We start from the raw sequence: 25362 nt of genomic DNA on the forward strand, positions 1-25362 counted from the left end.
ATATAATCATATGTGGTTAGTACTGTACTTAGTAGTAAGTAAGATAAGATCCAATATATTAAAGTAAAAGTCATAGAAGAAGAAAAAAAAGAGAGTTAGAAAACAGTCAAAAGAAACACACGAGGAAATGTGGTGAAGCTTCGATGGGGCTGGGTCTCGTTTGGTGTGGCACTGGGTTCCACCTGGACCACTTTTAATTTAACGTTCGTCTTCTTCTTTGACCCTTTTCTTTAATTTACGAATAATTCCTCTCTTCTCTCTCTTTTTTTTTTTTTTTTTTTTTTTCATATCTCATTTTATTTTTATTTTGTTTTCTTGTAGTTTATGAATGCTATATTAATCTTTTTAGTCTGTCACATCTTTTAACAAAGGCCAAAACCCTGCTTTCCCTTTTTTTACACCAGTGGTCGCTCGCTGACATATATAGAAGCTATAAAGAAAAGCTATTACTATTATGTAAGTAAGTAAGTATATATGGTTGTTATAAAAAGTAAAAGCAAAAAGCAAAAGTTTTTAAATTCCCCCACTCTCAAACTTTCTTTGTAATTTAGTAAATTCTTGATTGGTGCTGTTGTTGGTCTTTTATCCATATTAATAACCCACTAATAATAAGATAATGTATTAAAAAACCATGTAACAAATACAATCAAATCCAAACGAAGCAACTATTAAAAAAATTACACGTCAGCATAAACACTAAAATAACGGCAGAGAATCAGACGGAACTGAGAGTGTCGCCGTTAGCACCAAGAAAAAAAAATATGGAGTTTTGATAAACGAATCTGACCACTGTGGTTGGTTGCATCACAGCTCACTCAGATCAGAGAGGGAATAATGAAAACAACCCAACTACGGTACTTAAGTAGTAAACGCTCACTGTAAAAAACGCCGACGTTTCCAATAAATGTAAGTGGGGTAAAAAATATAAATACGGCGTCGTTTCTTTTCCAAGAGATGTATTTTTTTTCTTCTTCTTTTAGCGTATCTCTGTGCCGTGTGAAAAGGAGCGAAATTTTGGCAGAGAAACAAAAGCATAAAACACAAGACCAGAGATTTTCTCCCAACAAAAGACCAAACTTCGAACTCAACGAGAGAGAGAGAGATAGAAGTATTAAACCAAAACTATATACATAAACTAGAGAGAGAGAAAGAGACAGATATATTCCACTTTCTTTCTTTCTCTTCTTCCGGTTTGGTTTTGGTTTTCCCGAGAAAAATCAAGAAGGGATCGAGTAGCAGAAGCTAAACCCAATCAAGAAACATAGCTCTGAGTGAGCCTCAAAGGTTTCAGTTTTTTTCTCTCTCTCTCTCTCTCTCTCTTTTCTAAATCTGTTCCGTTTCTTTCTTTTGGGGTTGTCTTCTTCTCTTTCTGATTTCTGTGTTATAATTTTTTCTTTTTATCAGAACGTTTTCTGGGTTCGTTTAATTTGATAAAATAATAATAAATGACCGAGTCTACCAAAGTAAGGCTCGTTCGTTGCCCCAAGTGTGAGAATCTCTTATCAGAGCCTAAAGATTCCCCCTTTTTCCAATGCGGTGGCTGCTTCACCGTTCTTCGTGGTATGTTAATGTTATGCTCTCTCTCTTTTTGGTACAATGAGTGTAGAGACTTAATTCTTGATTTTGTTGTTTATAACGACCGAGGTTTTATTATATTAGCTTCTGAATCTGGTTTTTGGTTGATTCGAATTATTATTAAGTGTGGCTTCTTTACTCTAAAAGAGACTTGTTTTTTTTTTTTCACATACAGCCAAAATCAAGGAGCGTGAAGCTGAAGCAGATTCTGTTTCAGACAAGTCCGTGGAACATGGAGCCAAAAAACCAGTTTCAGTTAACTCCACTAGTTCCCCTGAGAAAGCCATTGTGGATTCTAGTGATGAAACTTCATCTGATGACTCTGATGTTGTTCCATCATCACTTTCTGCTGCTTCTTTGAGACACCAGCAAAATGTTCCAGTACTTGCTGTTGAGACTGATCCTTGTTTTTCAAAAGGAGAAGGTGACAGATCTATACTAGTGGATAAAGATGATCCCAAATCTCAATCTGGGAGACAAGACTCGGGTTTGGATCAGTTTAGGAAAAGAACAACCAAGAGATGTGATTCTGATAGTGTCGTCATCAACAGGTTATCCACCACTTCGAAGTACCCTTGTGATGAAGGCCCTTCTTCTTCATCAGCCAACAACTACTTTCCAGATTCAGTCCGTGAGTTCCAGAAACATTTGAAAGATCAGAGCAATGAAGCAATCGAGCAAGACCGAGCTGGTCTTCTGAGACAGTTGGAAAAGCTCAAAGAACAGCTTGTTCAGTCTTGCAATGTGCCTGGTGAGAAACCTAAAGAGTCTTTGTCTTCCACAGGGTTGTTGAACAAGGGGCCTCCTATGAGGTTTCACAGTTTGGGTAATCACGCTGTTGGAGGTCCTTCTTATTACCATCAACACACCGAACCGCAATTCTCTTACAACAACAACAACAGTAGTGAAGTCCCTCATAGTCTGATGCATCCCTCTTTTGGAGATCCTCACAGGTTCCAGATGCATGGAAGAGGTCCTCATCCGCTGCAACCATCTCATCCCTACTACTCGGGACAATATGTTGGTAATAATAACAACAGTCATGATCTTTTTGACGCATACCCGCAGCAAAACAACGGGCCTTTTCATAACTCATCTTGCTCTTGTTACCACTGTTATGAGAATAAATACTGGCGAGGTTCAGCACCAGTGATCCCTGATGCACCTTATAACGCCGGTTTTTATCCTCATGAGAGCGTTATGGGTTTTGCTCCACCGTATAATCCTAGAACTTACGCTTCTCGTGGTCTACAGCCTCATGGCAGATGGCCTAGTAACTTCACTGATACTCAAATGGACTCTCTTTCACGGATACGTCCACCTAGAGTTGTGTTACCAGGCGGCTCTCGTCATATCCGTCCTTTGGCTGGTGGTGCTCCATTTATAACTTGTCAGAACTGCTTCGAGCTTCTACAATTGCCAAAGAAACCAGAGGCTGGTGGTACAAAGAAACAGCAGAAAGTGAGATGCGGAGCTTGCTCATGTTTGATAGATTTATCTGTTGTTAATAACAAATTCGTTCTGTCAACAAACACAGCTTCAACGAGACAAGGAGAAGCTCGTGTAGCTGCTGATTACACATCTGATGACTATGATCTTCTCGGTTATGTGTTTCATTCGTTGGATGATGAACCAAGAGATCTTCCTGGATTGATTTCAGACAAGTCGTCTACAGATATGCAACACGTTCATTCTCATTCCGCTAGTCTTTCCGAGGGGGAGCTAAGCTCAGACAGTCTAACAGCTAAGCCACTAGCTCAAGCTCAAGATTCTCCTCTTCACGATAACTACGTTGATTACTCATCGATCAATCACGACCGGTCTGGTGCAGGCAGCCGTAGCTCTCGTTCAGAACACGACAGGGTCACACAGAGCAAGACGACGGCTATGAGACAAAACTCCATGAAAGAGGTTTCACTTGCAAGTGAGATGGAAGTTAACTTCAACGATTACTCTCAGAATCATAACAACAGTGGAGTATCTAAAGATCAGCAGCAAAGAGCCAAGAAGAGCGGATTCGCGAGCATTGTGAAGAAAAGCTTCAAGGATCTGACAAAATCTATACAGAATGATGAAGGGAACAAAAGCAATGTTTCTATAAATGGACATCTTTTAACAGAACGTCTGCTGAGAAAAGCAGAGAAGCAAGCCGGAGCCATTCAGCCAGGAAACTACTGGTAAAATATTGTTGAGTTTTTTTAGATGCCATGATCATCTTCTTCATGACTCTTTTTTTTTGTTAATGAGCTTTGGGGACATTTCTAGGTATGATTACAGAGCTGGATTCTGGGGAGTAATGGGAGGTCCAGGTCTTGGAATATTACCGGTAAATAATTGCATGCATTTTTTGATATTGCTTCATGTCACAGTTAAGAAGTTATGAAAAGTAAAAATCATTTGTTTTGTTTTGTTTTGTTTGCAGCCATTCATAGAAGAGCTGAATTACACAATGCAAGAGAACTGCTCAGGTGGAACAACGGGAGTGTTTGTGAACGGAAGAGAGCTTCACCGTAAAGATTTGGACTTGCTTGCGGGTAGAGGACTTCCTCCAGAGAGAGATAGATCCTACATTGTTGACATTACGGGTAGAGTCATAGATGAAGACACCGGTGAAGAGCTCGATTGCCTCGGGAAACTTGCCCCAACGTAAGACATCTTTTTATTACAATACTATTTCTTTGTTGTTGCTTTGACTCTTTCTTCCCAAGAAAATTTACACGTGATCTGGTTGGTTTGTTGTTGTTGATGGTCCTCCAGAATTGAGAAATTGAAGCGTGGGTTTGGGATGAGACTTCCAAAAAGAGCTACGTGAAGGAAGAAGATAAAGACGAGAGATGTATTTAACTGAATGAATATCTTTGTTTATTCATACTGTACTCCGAAAATTTTAGAGAGCTTATGTATGTATTTATTTAGAAAAATTGGTATATTTTCTTCCAAGGGTTTTTAATTTTTAATTTTAATTATGGACTAATCCAATCAAAATTTGCTATTACGGACTCAGTTGCCCGGATTATACCCAACTAATACTAGTACTTATTAGTCGGTCTCATCTCACAGTCTGGCAGGACTAAAATATAACACTAAGTTTGGAAAGTTTATTCGATGACTATATATTTACAACGGTGATTTCATTTTATAGTTGTGGTGGGTTAGTGATAATAAGATTTATAAAAAAATGAAGGAAATAGCTAACTCCTATTGACCAAGCCATGCACAAAACTGTTTAATGAAACAAAGTGGAGGTGATTTTATAAGTTGCTCATGCCACTCATATACACACATATATATGGAACCATATGCAATATTTAAAAGCTGTAGTAACCCTTCCGCGAGCGAGGGTTCCCAATATATATGCAACACACCACTCAAAAAGAAGTCATCCTCGTTTAGACGACAGAAAAAAAAAAAAAAAGAAGAAGCCATTTTCGTCTCTGTAAAATTTTGTTCCCAGCCTTCTCTCTCTCCCTCTCCGAACTCCAACATGTAAGAAGTAAGATTTTTTTTTTTGTTAAAAATGTCAACCTTCCATGATCTCTCTCTCTTTCTTCCCAATTTCTTCTTCTTCTCAAGATCTTCCCTTGTCGTGTTTTCGTTCTCTCTATGTCTCTTCCCTTTTCTCTAGATCTCTTCCCTTTTCTCTCTATATAGATTGAACAGTATGAAATGATAAAAGGAGAAAGGATTCCAGAGTTTTCAGTAAAATATTCGAATTTTCAGTAAAATATTTAATATATCGAAATATATATTTATTTCCAAAAAAATTCTTGAATGAAAAAAATTAAAGAATTATTAGTGAATTGTATCTATATTGAAAACTAATATTATCTGAAATTTTACTAAACATAAATCCAAAAAAAAAATTCTAATTAATTTTATTTTATTTTTATATAATAAATTTTTAAAATCAAATTACTAAATAACACCAGATATATTAATTATTACTTAAGGGCATATTTTATTTATTTTATCTGAATTTTAATTTTTTAGTTATTGATTAATATTATATATAATAAATTAAATTATCATTTTCAAAAACAATATAGCAAAATTTTGATATCTAGTTGACACAATGTTTTTAGAAATAATTTTGTCAAATAAATTAATTTAGTTATATTATATATATTTTAGTTTTATAATTAATTTTTAATTAAGGACAAAATAGTCATTTTGTGCAATATATAAGATACATTTCAAATATTTAAAAAATTTAGTATATATTTCAAATTTCCTACTAAAATTAAGGTATGTATTCAAATTTTTTCAGTCAGTTATGACTAAATAGCTTTACGATCCTATGGTTTGAGGAAGAAGCAAAGAAATCTACTATTACAAAACCAGAGCTACTTAGATTACATCAAAGACCAATCATAACTTAAATCGAGAATATTTTTCAAAGAAGAGAAACACGAATCATCGGTCGGTGAATTTGCAACAGAAGCAGATATCAACTCGTTGGTGATTCCAGATTCTGATTTTGTTGTAGGAGAAAAATTCTCCATCAGATTTTTCCAGCCAGTAGTATTCTCAGTCTCGGGATTTGAAAATGAAAACGTTCTGAAAATCTCCTTCTTGTTTTCCAAGTCATCGAGACTTAACATCAATTCTTCAGATTTCATATGTTTGATTATATCTTCGGATTGCTCTCTAACATGATGTAGCTTAGGTACTATGTTTCGTTCTTCTTCTTTAAACAAAGAAACAGAGTGTTTGGTGGTTGATAGTAGTAAATTGCCGTTACATGTGTGACTCTCTAAGTACTTGACTTCGTAACACGAAGGGTCTGCATCTGATTTTTGTACTTGCTTCACCGCTAAACACCCTCGTGTGAATCGATGTGTACATCTATAATATCCTCTGTATTATAAACAAAACAAAGTAAATTAATTTTCAAAATTTGGCAATGTCCACACAAAATCAAACATTATTAAAAAAAATATATTGTAATGCTTAGAAAGATATGATTGTAATGATATAATGAAATACCTAGGGTTCTTGGATCCGTGAATATCTTTCTGACCATATTTTCTCCAGCAAAAACCATCATCAAGTTGAGAAGTTCCTTCTTGTTCTCTTCCAACACAAACCTTAACTTTCTCGGACGTCTTCTTCTCCGAGGTTCTTCTGCAGATCAAGAATTAATAAACAAGAATAGACAATCAGACGACAAATGTCCTAAAACACAAATTATAATCTCTCATTAGTTACTTTTACCTCTTCTTCTTGTTACTCGGATCCATTCTCTTGGTCTCGGGGCTTCTCTTACGAGTTTTCTGATCAAGACTCATCATAACTATTGAGTTTTCGTAAGAACGGAGGATTCCAGAGATCAAACGCATGTTTGATTCTTTAGAAGAAGGGTTTTTCAAATTGTTCATCAACCGATTCACTAACTCTCTCCCTTGCTTCAGCTCTTTAATCACACGTTTTTCTTCCATCAACGTCTCTTCCTTCATTTTCATATTAGAGAAGCTTTGGTGAATTTGATGAGATATGAGCTTTGTCATATATATATAATATAATGTGTGTCTCTGATTTTATTGTGTTTGTTTATTTATTTTTTAATCGTAAAAGCTTAGGCAAGAAGGTGTGTGGAAAAGAAAAAGAAGTTGGAAAGAAATTTACAAAAGGGCCAAGACAAATGCCAATCTAAAATATAAAATTTGCGATTGCCTAAAACTATATGAAAGATTAAAGTCTTATAGATTGGGTTTCTAGTTCACACGATGAACTGATAGTGACGTGTTCATGTCATTGGCGATAGATAAAGTGATATGTAATTATCGTTGTGATGATGATGTTTTGACCCATAGTGTCATGTGATCTAGAATCCTTTTACTAAATAACATTTTTTTATGTTATACCATAAATGTTCGATGAGGGATAATGATATCATCTAATCTTGTATTAATCTACGAGATATACTACCTTACTTAATTATTCTTATTTAAATTGTTGGTAGTGACCGAGTGCTTAGGTGCTGCTAATCAGTGCGGGTGGAGCTTAGTTATGGTAGAAATTGATTGTAGCATAGTTTTTTTTTTTTTTTTTTTTTTGTGCAAACATTTGTAGCATAGTTTAAATGATAAAAAAATAAAAAAATAAATAAGTACAATGTCTAAGAAATGACATCGACGTGCACATGACTTTTATTTGTCAATGATAAATAATAGATAATCATGCTTTAATGCATAAAAGCTATTTCACTCTCTTATATCGTTCGATACTCAATACGCGTTTCACTAAAGAGATCCATGGGAAACTTTTAACCGCTATATATATCATAAGCTGTTTAGAAAATTAGTATCAAGTATCAAGTATAACTGGATCATAAGATTAGATCATAATGTATAGAAGTATCAAGTATAACTGGATCATAAGATTAGATCATAAACTATAGAAGTATCAAGTATATATGGATTAGTTTTCGTTGATAAGAGAGCTTGTAGATTCAATTATTTAACGCTCTACAATATGTGATGGGGACTATTTTAGCAACGATTACGCTTTCAAAACTAAAAGAACATTTATCATCTTGTGACTTGTGTACACAGAATTTTCAGACTAATCCATGTGTCGTATACAATTATATATGTGTCGTTCAATTAAAAAGCTTTATCCCTAACTCATACCCTCGAACAAAGATAAAGCCTTTGTGATAAAGTATATAACACGGCAGTGATATATATATATATATACCAGAATATGTATAATGATGTAGTTTTCTCTTTTTCATTTTAAAGATATGATTTATGGAAAAATAAGGAAGTTTCGGCGAAGACCTAGTTATTTAAAATTTGGTTCGCGTAGAAAATGACATGATGAACTTGCTTCTTTCTCGTTTGTAGTTTAAAAATAAAAAGGAAGGAGCCGCGTAGGTCATATTGCAATTGTCTCGTTCTCTTTATCGATTTTGTTATGCTTCTTATTGGCCTATTCCCAATCCCATGTATTGCCAATATGGCAATATCGTATTATTAACATAAATTTCTAACAATCCAACGTTTGTTATACTCCAATGAATATTAAATATTTGATTATGATAGATTGTTATAAAATCCTTTCATTTCCAAAAAGATAACAAAAAAGATTGTCCATACAAGATCTATCCTAGTAATCCCTCTGTCTCACAAAGATGCTGTCTCACAAAGATTGATGTTTTGAGATATTTTTTTGTCTTACAAAGATTGATGTTTTGTAAATTTCAAGAAGTAATCATTGAAAATATTTAATTTTTTGAATTGTTATTGGTTTATATTTTCTCTCTCTACCAAAAAGTAATTATAAGTTAATTTACAAATAAAAACTAAAATTTTTCTTAATATGTGTGAAAATGTCAAAACATCGATTTTTTGTGAGACAGAGAGAGTAATAGCGTAGCGTTGAGCCGAAAGAGTACGTAGATAATAAATCCATCATAATGTGGACTAATTCTTACAGCTATAATAAGATTGTAGAACCTAAATCGTAACTCGTAAGAATCATCAATCCGATTCCTAACCAGTTCCGATGTAGACTCTAGTAAAAAATTTACATTAACTTTCATAATCGTAATTTGTGTATACTTATAGAGTTATAGTATATCGTCATGAAACATGAATCATTGATATTAAAAGGTTCTAACATCTAAAGCGGGGTCACGCACGGTAAATGAAGTAACCCAATGATTCATGGAAGTGGGGAAACATCATCGTATGTTCATTATTAGTTTCGTCCTTTCCTAATAAAGTCGGATCAGACTTTTCAGTGTCATTTAATTTTGTGACAGATTTTTTTCGTCGGTATGGAATCTTTTTACTCTTCGAAAAATAACAGGTGATGAAAACTGAAAACGGTTGACATAATTTAAGACAGATATTTTTATTTTATTTTATAACCACTACAAGAAAACATAGCAGTCTCCGACTGTGAAATCAGTTGGGAAACAGTCAGAAAGAGGCATTTCCGACCATTAGCCGACCACAGTAAATCAGTTGGAAATCGCTCGTCGGAAATTTATTTAGTTAGAAATCGGTCGGAAATATCTGACCGAAAACTTGGTTGGAATTTTGTCGGATAAAATCGGTCGGATTTCAGTTAGAAAAATACTGACTAATTACCGACAGCGTAAATCGGTCGATACTATATTACCGACTGTTAACCAACCGTTTTAATTTCCAACTGATATTCCGACCAATTATTTTCCAACCAAAATATTGTCAAATTAATGTAAAATACAGAAAATAAAAATTAATTAAAAATAAAAAATGCTAAATTAATTAAAAATCAGAAAATATCAAAAATATATAAATATAAGTTATTGTCAATAAAACCACATTAATAGATTCTTACATTAACCGTAACTAATACAACGAATTACAACCAAAAAAACCACCCAAGTCAAAACACCTAGTTTTGAGTTTCATCATCATCTTCTTCTTCTTCGTCAAAAGCCCAGTGCTAGAATTGTACCGCGTATTATACATCCATTCTCTTTGATTTTGATTTCGTGAAGCCATATTGTAAGTGTTTGGATTTTGTTTCTACAACAAAGGACACAATATATGTTGTGAATTTATATACGAATTTCAGATCGTAACCGATCCATTTCCGACCGATTTTCGACCGATCTATTGCAACGGTTACATGATTTCGACCGTTTACCGACTGATTTAATGTGACAACGGTAACTAACGGATCTATCGCAATGGATCTATTGCAACGGTTACATGATTTCGACCGTTTACCGACCGATTCGCAAACGGTAATGTGTCGGTCGGAAATTGGTCGGAAATGTATAACCGTTTACCGACCATTAAATCAGTCGCTTATAACCGACTATTTATCGACCGAGTTTAAAATCAGTCGGAAACTTGGTTGGAAAACAATCGGTTTTTACCAACGGATTTATTGGTCGGTAATTTAGTTGGTAATTTTCGACCGATATCCAACCATATGTATATGTCGCTAATTTCCAACCGAATACCAACTATTCTTAAATCGCGTTGCTTAACGGTTGGAAAATGGTCGTATAATAAACCGACCAATATATCGGTCGGAAATTCGGTCAGAATTGGTGATGTTTTCTTGTAGTGAACGTCGTACTTTACTTTATTAACATGAAAGAGATAGTATCATATACAATTACAACAAAGAAAATTATCAATAACCCAGCGTTTAGTTTCACTTGTTCGGAGTAAGACAATTAATTACATTAACCTAAAAGAAGATAAGACACAGAGCTGAAAGACAGGATGACATGAATTTTATTGATGCAAAATGCAAACAGTACTGTATAAATTTGCTAATTATTGGGCCTGAAAAAGCAAGTTTTTAAATCTCGATCTTTTTTTTTCTTTTTCTTTTGAAGTCTCTGTTTCCTTAAAATGAATTCAACTGCAGATTTATTTTTGGTAATTTGTATTTGTGTTTAAAAATAAAATAAAAAAGGAAGTAGAGAACTAGAACTTCAAAATCGAAAGCTTAAAATTTCGCTATTACCAGTAAATGTCTTTTACCACACAAACCCTAAAATTCCAACATATCAGAAGACAGAAAAAAAAATCAAACGAATTAGTGGTTTTGAAACCTAAAAGTTGTGGTTTTGAAATAAAACTTCGTTTTGTGAAATATTCTTCATAATCATTTATATAATACATACGTCTGAGTTCTTCTGAAACATAAATTGCGTCATAATAAACAATTTTCAACTACAATTTTAATTATACTTCAGGAAAAAACACGATCGGTTAAACAAGAAATACGAATGTTTTTGTTTTTGTCTTCCTTGGAAGATATAGAAACACAACAAACTTCACTGATCGTTATTAACTAAACAACAAGCTGTCTTCATCAATTTGCAAAAAAGAAGCCGTGTTTCATAAGCCAGTACCTCTCTATCACCTCCGGCGTACGCCCCGGGATCCTGCCGGCTATCAACGACCACCTACTCGCCACGTGCTATATTATTAGTTATTCACGAAACTAGCCCTTTTAAATTCATGCGTACAATATATTACGTACAAAACTCTGGATGAAAACAAATGAAACAGTGAAGAGATGAGTACATGCACAGAGAATTTAACCTGTCACCAACAAGTTTATACATCCGAAAAATGAGATCTTCTTCTTCTTTTGACATAGTCACAGCTTTCCACTCGATGCTAGTCACTTCTGCCAACACACAAACGATAAATTAATTAGCTTCAAACACACAAAAGTAACAAACAAACAAACAAAAAGAGAAAACATATACGTAAACCTTCGGAACAAGACGCATAGTTCGTCTTTCTCTGATTCCACCGGCGTTTCTCCATTTCTGGCCTGTCCGAAAATTAACTTGTAGTTGCTCGTTGTCAAGTTGTTCGAGACATGTATATAAAGAAGATATATACCGAAACTGAAATAAATAATAGCTTCCTTGGACGTGTTACAACTTACAAAGGATAGAGGGAAGGTGGGAAATTAAATCGACTGGACCAGGTCCATTAGGTCATATGTCGACTCTCTACGTACGTATTAGTATGTTTTTATTATTTTCGCTCGCTTGTCTTGATATGAAATTATGAATCAATTCACAAGAAGGTTATAAATAGATAGAGCTTTCATCGAAAATGCTCTAATTTAATAAAAAAAAAAAATTCACCTAAATAATTTAAATTTATTGAGTGAAGATTAGTAACTAACAACAACCTTGATGCAATAGGTGTTATAACGTAACAAAAGCTTCTACAATGAAAAAATGTGGACTTTGGAAAGTCACAAAATTTTAACCATTTTGCCTGTACTACTGAGAAACCACGTGTTAAAATCTCATACTTTCTATATTAGAATTTTAATATCATTTTCTCCCTTAATTAGTTTCCTATCATAAACTTAGCTTATAAAAATTTCCGAGAGATACACATTCACAGAAACAATAATGCATAACTAAAAATGATATTTTATTTCAAAAGGTATTATTATTATTTAATTAAATTTTTGAGATTTCTTTTATTTAAAATTCTTAATTTGGTCGAATTTGTTATCGATTTCTATTCTACTTGAAGGTGTAATTCTTACTATAGTAATGTACGTATATGATTAATATAGACGTACATTCTTAGCTTTTCGATTGAAATATAATATTTTGTAAATCAATAAGTAAATTCTATTTGACCGTTAGTCTAATGTGCACGAAACAAATCGATGAAATAAACAGAGTTTTATAAAATTCCCAAGTTTTTTTTTTCTAGCAATATATACAGTTGCTAAACTGTGGAATTTGTGGTTCAAATTTCTTTTTATCAAATAAGTAAAGTTATCATCTGCGATTAAAATGAGCCATTCTAGAGCCTCGAAAATGATCAAGTGGACACTTATTATTAGATGGTCACATCGATGAGAGTCTGAGTCTCTAAGACAAGATGCCATGCCTTCAAAAAATTGTCATCGACAAACTATTTATGATGAATCGATGATGATAGTACCGGGTTAGGTGTTCCGTGTTCGTCATTTTCAAATTATTTACAATGATCATTAAGTTGATGTTACCGATATATAGTACTACTATGTTAGATTATTTATTTCAACTACTTAATATATAACTACAAAGAACAAATACGAAATAATCTGATTACCTTGCATTCTTTTTTTAACATATGTGTCATGACTACGGAGTTTGAAGTGGGGCTAAAAAAATAGGTGGAGAGTCCTAACTAACAAGTACGTTATTTTGGGTCGGGCACCTAAAACTTTTTCTTTTTTTTAAATGCTATAAAATAAAGTCATGAAAACCTTTTGGAGATGATTAAGGACTGGCAAATTAAAAAGGTGCACATTTAATTAAGGAGATGATGAAAAATATTAATTAATAAAGAAAATTAAAATTCAGATAAAGAAATAAAAAGGTGGTTTTATAAAATATAAACAATACAAAAAAGACAAAATCACAGTTTAGACAAAATCATTATTATAGAAAAATTAAAATAAAATTAATTAGAATTATTCTTTTTTTTCATTTATGTTTAGTAAATGTTTTAGATAATATTAGTTTTTTAAAAAATATATAATTCACTAATAATTCTTCAATTTTTTTTTGTTTGATAAAAAACTTTTGAGAAATAATTATATATTTTAATTTATTTTGAAACTTATTAAGTTTAATAAAATAATAAAAATTGTGAGCTTTTAGAAAATAAATCAACAGTAGTAACAAATCAATTAATAAAAAATGACTTTTTAATATAAGTCAACAAAGGAAAAACATAAATCAGCAGGAATAATATATAAATCGACAGTCCAAAAATTCAATCATATTAATAAATCAACTTAAAATGAAATAAGCCTACTAAGACCAAATAAATCGAGGGAAAAAAATATAAGTTAACATCATTAAAAGTCGAGTATGTGAAAAACCAATCAAACAAAGAACAAAGTCGACGATTTTAAAATACATCGATGGAAAAATAAATCAGTCGACAAAAATTAAACTTAAGTCAACCATTCACTATATTGACTTTATTAATAAATTAACATAGAATATAATAAGTCAACAATAAATAAACAAATCAACAGAAAATAAATATAAATTGATGAAAAAGTCAACTATTATAAAAATCGACTTTGTTATAAATACATTAGACATAACATAAGTCAACTGTTTTAATATAAGTCGATGACGAAGATAATTAAGTCAACAGAAGTCAAAAACAAAATGATTGTTCAAAAAATTGACATTATAAATAAATCAACATTGATTAAAATAAGTCTAATACATTGATATATATATATATATATATATTATAAATTCTATAATCTTGAATTGTTTATTTTTAAATAAATTTAAATCTAAATAATTTCAACAAAAATATTTAAATTCTTTTTTATTCAAAATTTTAAGATAAAAAATTGATTCATGTAATCATTATTTAAAATATGTTTTTGTTATAATTTTTATTTATTAAATAATTTATTTCGAATTTAAATATTTTTAAAAGTAATTTATTTTTAAAGTTGAATTATTTTTAAATATAAATTTAGTTTTTATTGTTTTTATTTAATAGTTAAAATTGTTTAATAATATAGGTATTTCTGTCCATTTTTATTTTAAAATGTGTAATTTTTTAAATAAATATAATATTAAGTGTAATTTTCAAATTTCTTTTAAAATTTAGTATATTTTTAAAAATGTCCCTTTTGTGTTTAATTTTCATCACTAAAATGGCAGAATAACACAAATCACATTTGCAAATAACCGTTTGAAATTTGTATGTTATTTTTTGTTAAGAATTCGTACCATCAAACTCCATGTTTATTAGTTCCTTCAATTATTTTAATAGAATTTCCCTAGACACTAAAAAAGTAGTAATTAACCCAATTCTTTAAATAAAATACTTATCTCCCATAAACAAGACTTGACTCATTGCTTGGTCGAATGATATAAATCTACAATCTACATACATTATACATTCCTAGTAAATTACAGCTACTGTTTATAATAGATTACACAACCAGACTCGAATGGAAGAATCAGACATGAAGCTGTCCTAAAGGAGTACTAGAGGTTTTCGACTTGTCCACACGACCACACTCAATGGTAATATGCACTCTTCGACTATATTATACATACAAAGGAAGACCCGAATCCGAAGCCCAAAAAACAAAAAAGAGAGGTTGTCACATAATAATAGCCAATGTTGCTTAATTAGTTATCCTACGGGTTTTAGGAAGAAGTAATCTTAGTCAAATCCTGTCCAGATCAGCAGCCATTCTGATGGAACCCGGGACGATGGCTAGCATACGGACACGGACAAGGACCGGAGCGCGTAAGGAACCAAGGACGCGACTGCGTCCGGAAGTAGACGGCCCTCAGCCCAAGCACCGAACCTGATGCCCGGAGCTACAACAAGGAGCCGGACCGCAGCTAGGACCGCAAGGAAGAAGTGCCTCATCTTTGTCCAAGCTTTCGTCCAGGAACAAGCAGAACTCGACCGCGGCCCCAACCGACCCGACGAGCAGCCAACCGAGGCTCTTCTAACGGTCTTCACCATCTCACAAGGGTGAAGACCTCCAAGTCATTAGGGAAAGTAGTACTCTTTTTCCCACCTTGGGTTTGTCCCTACGTGGTTTACCAAGGGGGTTTTAACGAGGCTATGGACTCTAGTGCATGGCCATGGACCACTTCGGCCGCGTGGCCATTCTATCCTTAGTTTTATTTCTCTTTTAAAAACTATGTCTTGAACGCTGCGTTTTATCTCCACCCACGTGTTTAGGGTTTTGAGAGTTCCTTTATGTAAGCGGCCCTATATAAAGGGCCTGGACCCTATCATGTAAGGAGACTATTAAGAATTAAGAACCAGAAGTTATCCTTCTCTCTCGTTTTCAGTGATTGAAACGAAACCCTAGAAGCTGCACGAACCGGGTTCGTTAGCTACTAGTTTGGCCGTATCGCAAGGAGATCCATCCCTTGTGTGTCGCTACCTCATTCCACGTCTATCTCCATCTATCCGGGAGACAAACGAGTCGAGCATCTCCTCGCGAGTCTCTCTCCGTCCGTTCTTGTCGTTCCTTTGTGCCGTTTCCTTCCGTACATCACTCCGACCGCCGATTCCATCCGCTCACGGCCCAACCGAGTCATACTTTTCGAATCGTTCCGCTGGGTTTGCTCCGTCCGTACGTCCGTGGTTCACGTCCGTAGTCCGGGTCATCACATTCTCTCGCAAACATTGCACAGAGATTTGAGATTGCATCGTATAAGAGCTTCCACGAAGTAACAAGTCTCGTCTCTGGTGTTCCCTTCTGGCACATCCACCACGAATGACTCGATCACCATAGTACCAGCTCTACCATCAATTACCTCTGGATGTACTGTAACAACGGAGGAGTAGTTCTACAAGAAAAACACATGTACCCGATTAGACTATTGAATCTATCTCTGACGACTCTGCCTTATCTCATGATATCAATTAAGAGGTTCACTACAAAAACACATGGACCAAGAGGTTTATATAGTTCATTGAAAGATGCGCAAAAACCTTAAGCCTGTGATCACCACCAAGGATTTTGATACCAAGAATGTGGTCGTCGTCGTCGAAAAGCTCCAACCTTTCGATGCTAGTGGTAGCAGGGAGGCCAGACTTAACGTCAACCTCTCGAACAGAGCCGATTCCAACATCACCTTTCATCACACACCTACTCACAAAGGGCTTGTACTTCTGTGGCTGATCGAATCTCCTCACTAGAGACCACACCTATATAACGAATATTCAAAAAAAGAATCAAGCTTTTCTATACAATAATCACAAACACTACAGAGACTGCACAACAACTCCAATCGCATCAAATCCAAAACAGAGACTTACGAGATGAACAGGGGCTTTGATATGCTTGACGAGCACGGAGGAGCACTGATTCTCCTTGGGATCGCGCCTGTGGTTCAACCGAATCTGCAGAAACTCCGTCGCCGTCGCCGCCGCACCACCGCCTCCAACTCCAGCCTCCATCGTCGAATTCATATTCTTTTTTTACAGATCGATACGTAAGGAAAATAAAATAAAAACAAAAACAAGAAAATTTTGTTTCCTTTATAGAAAATTCAAGAAAATGTTAACTGATACGTAAGGAATATAAAATAAAAACAAGAAAAGATTCGATGATTCCAGAGACTTGACGATGAGACTGAGATTGAGAGAGAGAGAGATAAGGATTGGGTTTTGGGGTTTCAAGTTGTAGAGGGAATTGAATTAGCGTCGTCATCTTCTCATATTCCCTCGAATTTTTATTTTTAAAATCCAATTATTTTAATATGTATGTAGTGTACGTTGGTCCATTTTATTTGCATATTCGAACATATCTTCATAAGATCAACATTATTGTACTTTGCTTTCTTTCTTTTTTTTTCTTTTAGGTCTTGGGTGAGTTAGGTAATAAGAAAAAAAAAAAAAAAAGAGTTAGGTAATAAGTGTGTTCTTTACTTTATGTTTTGTTTGCCCATTATCTTTTAAAAAATTTCTATATTCACATGCATAACGATTTTATTGATAATATATCAAACCATCACTGATCTAATTCGGTTTATTTTTAAAATTAGACGTCGTAATCAGAAAGCTTAAGGTTTTAAACCTACCTTTCTTTCGAATTAATTAATGTTACGATTGTTGACTGTTTTATTTTTAAAGTTTGAATTAAGTATAATATTTGTCATTATCATCAAAAGGTTCCAATCTAGAGTCTTCCTCTTTCAGATATACAACTATTTTCTATTATCTTTTTGATTCTATATATCTACATAACACATTTGAATCGAGTCTGACATATGACATATCATTATACTTGCAAATCTTTACCGACTATTTATTTGCGCCCCCCAACCAAAAAAAGGGATAACGAGGCTTTATAGTTGATATTACTAATGGGCCAATTTCATGATGGGCCTTAGTTTACCGCTTAGAGAAACATAATAAGTCCCACCCACTAGCTAAATTAATTAGATGAACGAACATAATGAAACGGAGGTTTCTAGATAGAACAAGTGGCAAGTCTCTTTGGCAGAAGAAGATTAAACCCTAAAATATGGAAAAAAATTTATCAAAAATCCGGCGGAAACAAAAAGGCGGCTGGCCACCACCTGGGGGACGATATGTGAAGATTACTGTCTCTCTTTGCTTCATGCAACCGAACATTTGGCTCGTCGTGGTCGTTTTATTTTTACAATGACTTTCACGCACGCTTCTCATATAATATGACGGTAATACCCCTCACCTTCCGTGTCTAATAAATTACACAAAACGCTCGCATCATTTTTTGTCGTATGGGAAAATTTATTTCTTAGTGAATCGATTTTGTTAGATTTTTTGGGGTTTGACTTTAAAAAAAAAAAATACTGTGAAGAATTCTAGCAAACTTGTGATAGATACAAACACGAAATTAGAACGACAAATGTTATATTTTTCATAACGACATTTACCAAAAATTCTCTCGTTAATCAAGCAAAACAATGCCTAACCACTCTCCAACCACCAACTACGATTTTGCCGATCTGTAAAATCAAAAGACCACGACGAGGGCATTTACGTCCTTTCTTACCTTCCCCTCTCTGTCTCTCTCCCTCCACGTGACTTGGTTCTCTCTCTTATTTCGTTTTATAACCATATATATATTAATCGGGCTTCCATCTACATCTATACGAAAGAGAGAGAGAGAAAGAGATTCATGAATCTTTTTATAGAAACAGGAACAAGTTTTAGAATCTGGTCTGACTCTTTGTAACCTTCTCGTTTAAGTTTCATCGTATTCATTCACTTTGCCATTGTTGGAATCTCCGCCTCGTTTGATTATTAATCAGAGGATCTTTTGCTATCGTTCAAAAGAAGTGGTGATCTGATAATGAGATGATCCTGCAGATCTCCGGCTGATCCAACGGTTTCAGAAACGCTGTTTTGATCCTCCATTGTTTGTTTGCCATCATCCATCAACAACCCATAAATAAGGTAACGCATCTCTCGACACTCAAATTGTTTGTTTTTTTCAATCCTCTGTTTTGTTTCTTCCAAATTATTCTCGTGAATATCCGTTTTTTAATGAACAACGCATATCATATGGTTTTCTCTGTTTTGGTTATTATTATTTTTTTTTTCAAAATTTCCATAATTTTGTATATTTTCTTCGAGTTAGATAACTATATCAATATTCGTTTTAGTTCATAAAAGATTATCAAAACAAGAAAAAAAAAAAATCGATAGAAGAAGAAATTAAAAGATATGCTTATTTTGAGTTAGAAAAACATTAGACGAAAACAATGTTTAAATACGATGAGCACATCATAGGTGGCGCACGTGGAAGCACTTCTGTACGACGGACCCAGTCCAACTATTAAGATTCCTACCCCACACTTAGTTGGCTCGTAGGTATATTCAAAGTTTTGTGACGTGTCATTTCTTTTTAATACCTGGCTAATATAGTCCACCTAATTAAAACGTTTCTCACCTTTCCTTTTAGCCTATTTAAACGTTTCATTAATCATTATTTTGTTCCGCATATGTGAAGTATGATATAGTCAAGATTGTTACGTACTTGCTACTTTTTGCTAAGAACGGTTAGACAAATTATATTTGTGTTTAATAATTGGGATTACTATATATATATATATTTGTCTTCTTTTGTTTGCTAGAGTTGGAGTTTTTGGTCATAAAGAATGGCGTTTAATGCGGCGATGGCGTCTACATCTCCAGCGGCAGCGAATGACGTTTTAAAAGAACATATCGGCCTCCGTAGATCGTTATCCGGTCAAGATCTCGTCGTGAAAGGTAGTGGAATACGGAGATCGAGTTCGGACAATCATCTGTGTTGTCGCTCCGGTAATAAGAACCGAATTCTAGCTGTGTCTGTACGTCCTTCTTCTGGTCCAGGGATGAAAACTAGTCGATCTGTCGGAGTGTTCTCGTTTCAGTTATCTAGCGCCATTATCCCGAATCCGATAAAAACGTTGCTATTTGAAACGGACACGACTCAAGACGAGAAAGAGAGTGATGAGATCGAGCTTGAGACTGATCCAAAACTAGATGGAGCCAAGAAGGCGAATTGGGTCCAGAGATTACTCGAGATAAGAAGACAGTGGAAGAAACAGCAAAGACCAGAGAGTGGAGATGGTGAAGTTGCAGAGGATAGTATTGACGTTACGTGTGGTTGTAAAGACGAGGACGATGGTTGCGTTGCAGATTACGGATCTGAAAACGGTGATTGGGAACGTGAATCGTTCTCTAGATTGCTTGTGAAGGTTTCTTGGTCTGAGGCTAAAAAGCTTTCTCAGTTGGCTTATTTGTGTAACGTGGCTTACACGATACCGGAGATCAAGGGAGAGGATTTGAGAAGAAACTATGGTTTAAAGTTTGTGACATCTTCCTTGGAAAAGAAAGCCAAAGCAGCGAAACTTAGAGAGAAACTCGAGCAGGATTCGACACGAGTCCCTGTTATTACATCTTTAGAATCAGAGAAACAACCTCAACGATCATCTTCTTCTTCTGCTTCTGCTTACAATATTGCTGCTTCAGCTGCGTCTTACATTCACTCATGCAAAGAGTACGATTTTTCAGAACCAAACAATCCGGTTTATATATCAGCTGCTGCGGCTCAGGCTGCAGCGTCTACAATGACCGCTGTGGTTGCTGCGGGTGAGGAGGAGAAGTTAGAAGCGGCGAGGGAGTTGCAGTCGCTACAATCATCTCCTTGTGAGTGGTTTGTGTGTGACGATCCAAACACATACACTAGGTGCTTTGTGATTCAGGTATGAATTTCAAAGCTACAAGAGCACCTCCTCTGTTTTATAATATCATGATCCTTCAATATGCTAATTAGCGTTGTGTCACTGCAGGGATCTGATTCTTTAGCTTCTTGGAAAGCAAACCTCTTCTTCGAGCCAACTAAGTTTGAGGTAAAGATCTTGATCTCTCTACTCGTAATGTATAGTTTGGTTTCTCTAATGCTTATGTTACATAAAAAAAGAAATTGTTTTATATGGTTTTCATCTTATTTGAGTAGACAACGAAATTAGTATATTGATATGACTATTGCAGGATACAGATGTATTAGTACATAGAGGAATCTACGAGGCAGCGAAAGGAATATACGAACAGTTCTTACCCGAAATAACAGAGCATTTGTCTGTACACGGAGATAGAGCTAAGTTTCAGTTTACGGGTCATTCTCTTGGAGGCAGCCTCTCATTAATAGTGAATCTGATGCTTATCTCTAGAGGACTCGTTAGCTCTGAAGCTATGAAACCCGTTGTCACGTACGGTTCACCGTTTGTGTTTTGTGGCGGGGAGAAGATTCTAGCCGAGCTTGGCCTTGACGAGAGTCATGTTCACTGTGTGATGATGCATAGAGATATCGTCCCACGAGCCTTCTCATGTAATTATCCTGACCATGTTGCTCTCGTTCTTAAGCGTTTGAATGGGTCCTTCCGTACACATTCTTGTCTCAACAAAAATGTAAGTCCTGCAGCTTACTAATAGTTTTTTTTTTCTCGGTTTAACGTATTAAACATCTTATTTTTCTCTATATATTAAATTACGGGTGTTGATGTATTTGCTTTTTGCAGAAACTATTGTATTCACCAATGGGGAAAGTATTTATTCTACAGCCAAGTGAGAGCGTCTCGCCGACGCACCCTTGGCTACCACCGGGAAATGCTCTCTACGTTTTAGAAAAGAGCAACGAAGGTTACTCTCCAACGGCGTTACGTGCGTTTCTGAACCGCCCTCACCCGCTCGAAACACTCAGTCAACGCGCAGCTTATGGCTCGGAAGGTTCGATCTTGAGGGACCACGACTCCAAAAACTACGTCAAGGCCGTGAACGGAGTTCTCAGACAGCACACGAAATTCATAGTTAGGAAGGCCAGGATACACATGAGGAGTGTTTGGCCAGTGCTTACGTCAGCAGGATGTGGATTGGACAGGAGCTTGACGACTGCTGAGGAGATCATGACACGTGTCTAGTGAAGGGAAAAAATAAAGTAAATCTACGGTTGTATATAAGTGGAATCTCACTTCTAATTTTGCGTTTGTTTACATTTGTTGGGGGTTAGCGGTAAGCCAAAGGATTTTGTTGCAGCTTAATCCTTTAACGTATAACGCAAGTCAAACTCAAAACTCAAAAGTCACTCACAAATATAACTTTCGCACGCATATATTTTAGAACTGTATGAATCTGTGTATAAATGATCAAATTAAACTACGTTTCTTTGAGCACTTCGTTCCTAAAAGATTAGACTAATGTTGAGAGGGAAAAATTTGAACCTAAATTTTGAACATGTTAGAACTTTTTTTTGGCCCCTAAATTCTAAAATTTACAAGAGTTTTTGGATTATTTTAAAAAGGATTTACCAAGAATTAGCCATCGATTTATTCTTCTCCAAATTAAGATAAAGAGTAAAATAAACCTTGGCCGTTATATTTTTATCGTTAAGGACTGAAGAATACCTCGTTTTCAGGTATTAGTCCGAGCTTCTTCTTTGAGTTTGGATTGAGATTGAAATCTTTTTTAAGTTTGATCCAATACTTGCAGCGGCTAAATTTGTAGAAGGATGGTCCGAGAAGCGTGAGTTTAAAAGCCTTCCTTCATCCGTATTCCGTTGCTAAGTTTGTTGCCGCCCGGCATAAAAATCGGTGGTTCGATTCAGATCCACGTAGGTGAGAAGATTCATACACGTGTTTGTTACGTGTCAATATATGTTGTAGTATTTGGGTTCATTTAAATTTAGGCTTCAATAAAGACTTTTGTACTCTGCCCGTTTTTGGGATTTTGTTACAAAATTAAAAATGGTTGAAAAAAAAAAAGAAAATAAAAATTAGTCCAAAACCCTAGGCGTCGATTTAATAAATTGTTTTCAATTGTTTCTCTAGAGCTAGTCCTCTCGTTCTGCCGAACCAGTAAAGTAATAATGTCTCTGATCGGCCGCCTTAATCTTGGTCGGCGTTTCAGCACCGCTGTGCCAAGAAGAGCGGAGGACATAATGTCAAACCCAGACTGCCGTCCTACGCAGCTGTTGTTGAGAGTCTCGTACTTGATCAGATACATTGGGGATCTCGACACGGCGGCGAAGTATGCTCGTTTGGCTGTGTTCAGCAAAATCAACTCCGAGTCCACAGCAACTACATGTCAATCCATCATCGGAGGCATGTTTCTGGATAAAAGGTTCGACGACGCTTTGAGACTCTACGGTTTCTTCTTCAATCAGCATAAATGCAGACCCAACGTCCATTGCCGCAACAACTTCTTCGAAACTTGTTTACAAAGAGGCTTTTATGGCGTCGACGTTGTTGGGCTTGTTCGTTTGGTTGACGCAGGCGGTTGCGGCTGCGGCAGCGGCAGCGACTACATTTACGTTTTTAACCGCTGAATCGAAACAACGTTTAAAAATGTTAAACGCAGTTGCCGCAGCGTCATAACGCAGGTACCTGCGGCAAACAAACGAACAACTATACCTGCGTCTGCCGCAGCCGCAGGTACCTGCGGCAGCCAAACGAACAAGCCTGTTATCAGATGGCACAACGAAGCCGTCGAATCTGTTAAAGCCCATGACTACCCAAGTACCGATTCTTTCAGGGTCTTGACGAAAGGGTTCGTCCACTCCGGTCGATTGGACCTAGCCGAAGCCTTGCTTAGACAACTGCCATTATCATGGACATGGATCAATCGCTACCCAGATCACGTGGCGTTCAACTATCTCATTCGCGGTTTTTTGGATCTTGGAAATCTAGACAAGGCGAATTTACTCTTGGCCGAATTCAAAAGGTTGTTTTATGTTGCCCTTTCCGTGACGAAAGATGATTTGCACCGTACAAACTATGATAACAAAATGGCATTCCTGATGGCGACATTCATGGAGTACTGGTTTAAGCAAGGTAAAGAGGTGGAAGCTATGGATTGTTACAACTGCTTTGTTCTATCAAACAGGTTACCCGTTTGTGCCGAAACCGGTAATTCCCTTTTGGTAGTCCTGCTCAAATACGGTGAAAAAGACCATGCTTGGGCATAGTACCATGATCCCTTAGATAGAAATGGAATCGACTCTGATACCATTAAGATAATGGTGGAAGAGTGTTTCGATACAGGTCGATTTAGCGAGGCTATGGAGACCTACAACAAGGCGAGAGCCAAGAACCACTTCCTCAGTGGACCAGAAGACTCTTTGTTTTTTGCTGTTAAAGGATACATCATCACAAGGTGTTGCGAAAACGGGTTGTTGTCACAAGCAGAGTCTGTCTTTGTTGATTCACTTGCTGATGATCTCGGATACATTGATGTTAACACTTTTAAAACAATGATCGATGCTTACGTCAAGGCTGCAAAAATCGATGATGCTGTGAAAACCTCCAACAAGATGATCGATGCAACTCTTAAGGAGGTCTCCGATCTCTTTTGACCATTCTTCGTCACTTGGTGGTCTTTATTTAATGTATTTTTTTTTTAAGATACTTGTTTTAGTCAGACAATAATAAGATAGAGTTTGAATGCAATGTTGGTTTGTCTTGGTCAAAAAAGGAATAAAATGGTTGGAGATTTTAATAAGAAAATAGGATTTACCCGTGGTACACTATGGATCAATTTTTTTTTATTTTTTTTGTTTATTTTATAAATCAATAACTCCGTGCATTTTGAAGAAATTAACAGTCAAATATTTATAACAAATAGATCAAAATTTAAATTATATTAGAAATTTATAGTGGTTTTTAGCCATTGTCTAAAAATTTTATAGCCAATGTGGGACGTCGTACATAAACTTATTTATAAGTTTTTTAATATAAAAATTTTACATAATTTCAAAAATGTTAAATATTAAGATATCTGATTTCGAATGGTCGTTTTAAAAATTATAATATAGAAATCCTGTAAATTTTGAAAATATTAATCAGTGATATGTCAAAATCCTGATAGGTTGCTTATAGCTTCTACTTTTTATTAGTATAGATTTTTATATAGAAATTTTGCATAATTTCAAAAATGTTAAATATTGAGATGTCTGATCCCGATTGGTTATTAAAAAAATCTGAATAATTATAATTTTAAACTTTTAAAATTTTTAAATTTGTACGCTTGGTAAATCAAGCTTCTTGCTCATTCATAGTTGAAAGCATATTTATCTTATTTATAATGGTTCTCAGTCATTGTCTAAAAAATTTCTAGCCGATGTGGGACGTTGTACATTCACTTATTTATTTATAAGTAGTTTTATATAGAAATTTTACATAATTTTAAAAATGTTATAGAAATTTTACATAATTTCAAAAATGTTAAATATTGAGATGTCTGATCCCTATTGGTTATT

General features: G+C 35.1%; 6 protein-coding genes across 7 annotated transcripts; 3 read left to right on the top strand and 3 right to left on the bottom strand.

Annotated features, from left to right (window-relative positions):
* Nucleotides 1-620: 620 nt before the first annotated feature.
* LOC104749223 (uncharacterized) lies at nt 621-4560 on the top strand. Its single transcript, XM_010470813.3, has 6 exons — nt 621-1284; nt 1405-1560; nt 1751-3752; nt 3841-3901; nt 3998-4221; nt 4333-4560. The coding sequence occupies exons 2-6, from the start codon at nt 1446-1448 to the stop codon at nt 4385-4387; spliced, it is 2457 nt and encodes an 818-aa protein (XP_010469115.2). The 5' UTR covers nt 621-1284; nt 1405-1445; the 3' UTR covers nt 4388-4560.
* A 1213-nt stretch (nt 4561-5773) lies between these two features.
* On the bottom strand, nt 5774-7249 carry LOC104749222 (putative WRKY transcription factor 46). The gene is made up of 3 exons (XM_010470812.3): nt 6790-7249; nt 6562-6699; nt 5774-6432 (listed from the first exon to the last, which is right to left on the bottom strand). Exons 1-3 carry the CDS (start codon nt 7080-7082, stop codon nt 5928-5930), a joined length of 936 nt encoding a protein of 311 aa, XP_010469114.2. The 5' UTR covers nt 7083-7249; the 3' UTR covers nt 5774-5927.
* A 4008-nt stretch (nt 7250-11257) lies between these two features.
* Nucleotides 11258-12112, bottom strand: LOC104749221 (transcription factor CPC-like). Its single transcript, XM_087491841.1, has 3 exons — nt 11816-12112; nt 11640-11727; nt 11258-11500 (listed from the first exon to the last, which is right to left on the bottom strand). Exons 1-3 carry the CDS (start codon nt 11868-11870, stop codon nt 11407-11409), a joined length of 237 nt encoding a protein of 78 aa, XP_087347967.1. The 5' UTR covers nt 11871-12112; the 3' UTR covers nt 11258-11406.
* A 2802-nt stretch (nt 12113-14914) lies between these two features.
* Nucleotides 14915-17378, bottom strand: LOC104749220 (abscisic acid receptor PYL9-like). Its single transcript, XM_010470810.3, has 3 exons — nt 16896-17378; nt 16569-16784; nt 14915-16423 (listed from the first exon to the last, which is right to left on the bottom strand). The coding sequence occupies exons 1-3, from the start codon at nt 17046-17048 to the stop codon at nt 16241-16243; spliced, it is 552 nt and encodes a 183-aa protein (XP_010469112.2). The 5' UTR covers nt 17049-17378; the 3' UTR covers nt 14915-16240.
* Nucleotides 17379-18697: 1319 nt separating this feature from the next.
* Nucleotides 18698-22150, top strand: LOC104749219 (phospholipase A1 PLIP1, chloroplastic-like). 2 transcript variants are annotated; one of them, XM_010470808.3, is made up of 6 exons: nt 18698-19022; nt 19359-19439; nt 19703-20815; nt 20903-20962; nt 21105-21521; nt 21632-22150. In XM_010470808.3, exons 3-6 carry the CDS (start codon nt 19727-19729, stop codon nt 22028-22030), a joined length of 1965 nt encoding a protein of 654 aa, XP_010469110.2. In that variant the 5' UTR covers nt 18698-19022; nt 19359-19439; nt 19703-19726; the 3' UTR covers nt 22031-22150. The 2 variants fall into 2 exon arrangements, with proteins under 2 accessions (XP_010469110.2, XP_010469109.2); XM_010470807.3 differs by lacking the exon at nt 19359-19439.
* A 786-nt stretch (nt 22151-22936) lies between these two features.
* Nucleotides 22937-24550, top strand: LOC104753226 (Tetratricopeptide repeat (TPR)-like superfamily protein). The gene is given in 2 exon segments (XM_087491842.1): nt 22937-23349; nt 23566-24550. Coding segments are annotated over 2 exon segments (1269 nt in total). The 5' UTR covers nt 22937-22974; the 3' UTR covers nt 24460-24550.
* The last annotated feature ends 812 nt before the right edge of the window (nt 24551-25362 follow it).

This window comes from Camelina sativa, chromosome 16 (genome assembly GCF_030686135.1).
Source record: "Camelina sativa cultivar CO46 ecotype springtype chromosome 16, ASM3068613v1".
NCBI lineage: Eukaryota > Viridiplantae > Streptophyta > Magnoliopsida > Brassicales > Brassicaceae > Camelina > Camelina sativa.

Bases quoted from the DNA above. Each gene is read 5' to 3' on its own strand.
- LOC104749223 (XM_010470813.3), top strand. From the start codon at position 1,446: ATGACCGAGTCTACCAAAGTAAGGCTCGTTCGTTGCCCCAAGTGTGAG. The intron at 3,753-3,840 runs GTAAAATATTGT...GGACATTTCTAG, and splicing joins ATTCAGCCAGGAAACTACTG to GTATGATTACAGAGCTGGAT. The intron at 4,222-4,332 runs GTAAGACATCTT...ATGGTCCTCCAG, and splicing joins CTCGGGAAACTTGCCCCAAC to AATTGAGAAATTGAAGCGTG.
- LOC104749222 (XM_010470812.3), bottom strand. From the start codon at position 7,082: ATGACAAAGCTCATATCTCATCAAATTCACCAAAGCTTCTCTAATATG. The intron at 6,700-6,789 runs GTAAAAGTAACT...CTTGATCTGCAG, and splicing joins CCGAGTAACAAGAAGAAGAG to AAGAACCTCGGAGAAGAAGA. The intron at 6,433-6,561 runs GTATTTCATTAT...TTTATAATACAG, and splicing joins CACGGATCCAAGAACCCTAG to AGGATATTATAGATGTACAC.
- LOC104749221 (XM_087491841.1), bottom strand. From the start codon at position 11,870: ATGGAGAAACGCCGGTGGAATCAGAGAAAGACGAACTATGCGTCTTGT. The intron at 11,728-11,815 runs GTTTACGTATAT...GTGTGTTGGCAG, and splicing joins CTATGCGTCTTGTTCCGAAG to AAGTGACTAGCATCGAGTGG. The intron at 11,501-11,639 runs GTTAAATTCTCT...CGTGGCGAGTAG, and splicing joins TATAAACTTGTTGGTGACAG to GTGGTCGTTGATAGCCGGCA.
- LOC104749220 (XM_010470810.3), bottom strand. From the start codon at position 17,048: ATGAATTCGACGATGGAGGCTGGAGTTGGAGGCGGTGGTGCGGCGGCG. The intron at 16,785-16,895 runs GTAAGTCTCTGT...TTCGTTATATAG, and splicing joins TCAAAGCCCCTGTTCATCTC to GTGTGGTCTCTAGTGAGGAG. The intron at 16,424-16,568 runs GTTTTTGCGCAT...TTTTTCTTGTAG, and splicing joins GTGGTGATCACAGGCTTAAG to AACTACTCCTCCGTTGTTAC.
- LOC104749219 (XM_010470808.3), top strand. From the start codon at position 19,727: ATGGCGTTTAATGCGGCGATGGCGTCTACATCTCCAGCGGCAGCGAAT. The intron at 20,963-21,104 runs GTAAAGATCTTG...TGACTATTGCAG, and splicing joins TCGAGCCAACTAAGTTTGAG to GATACAGATGTATTAGTACA. The intron at 21,522-21,631 runs GTAAGTCCTGCA...TGCTTTTTGCAG, and splicing joins ATTCTTGTCTCAACAAAAAT to AAACTATTGTATTCACCAAT.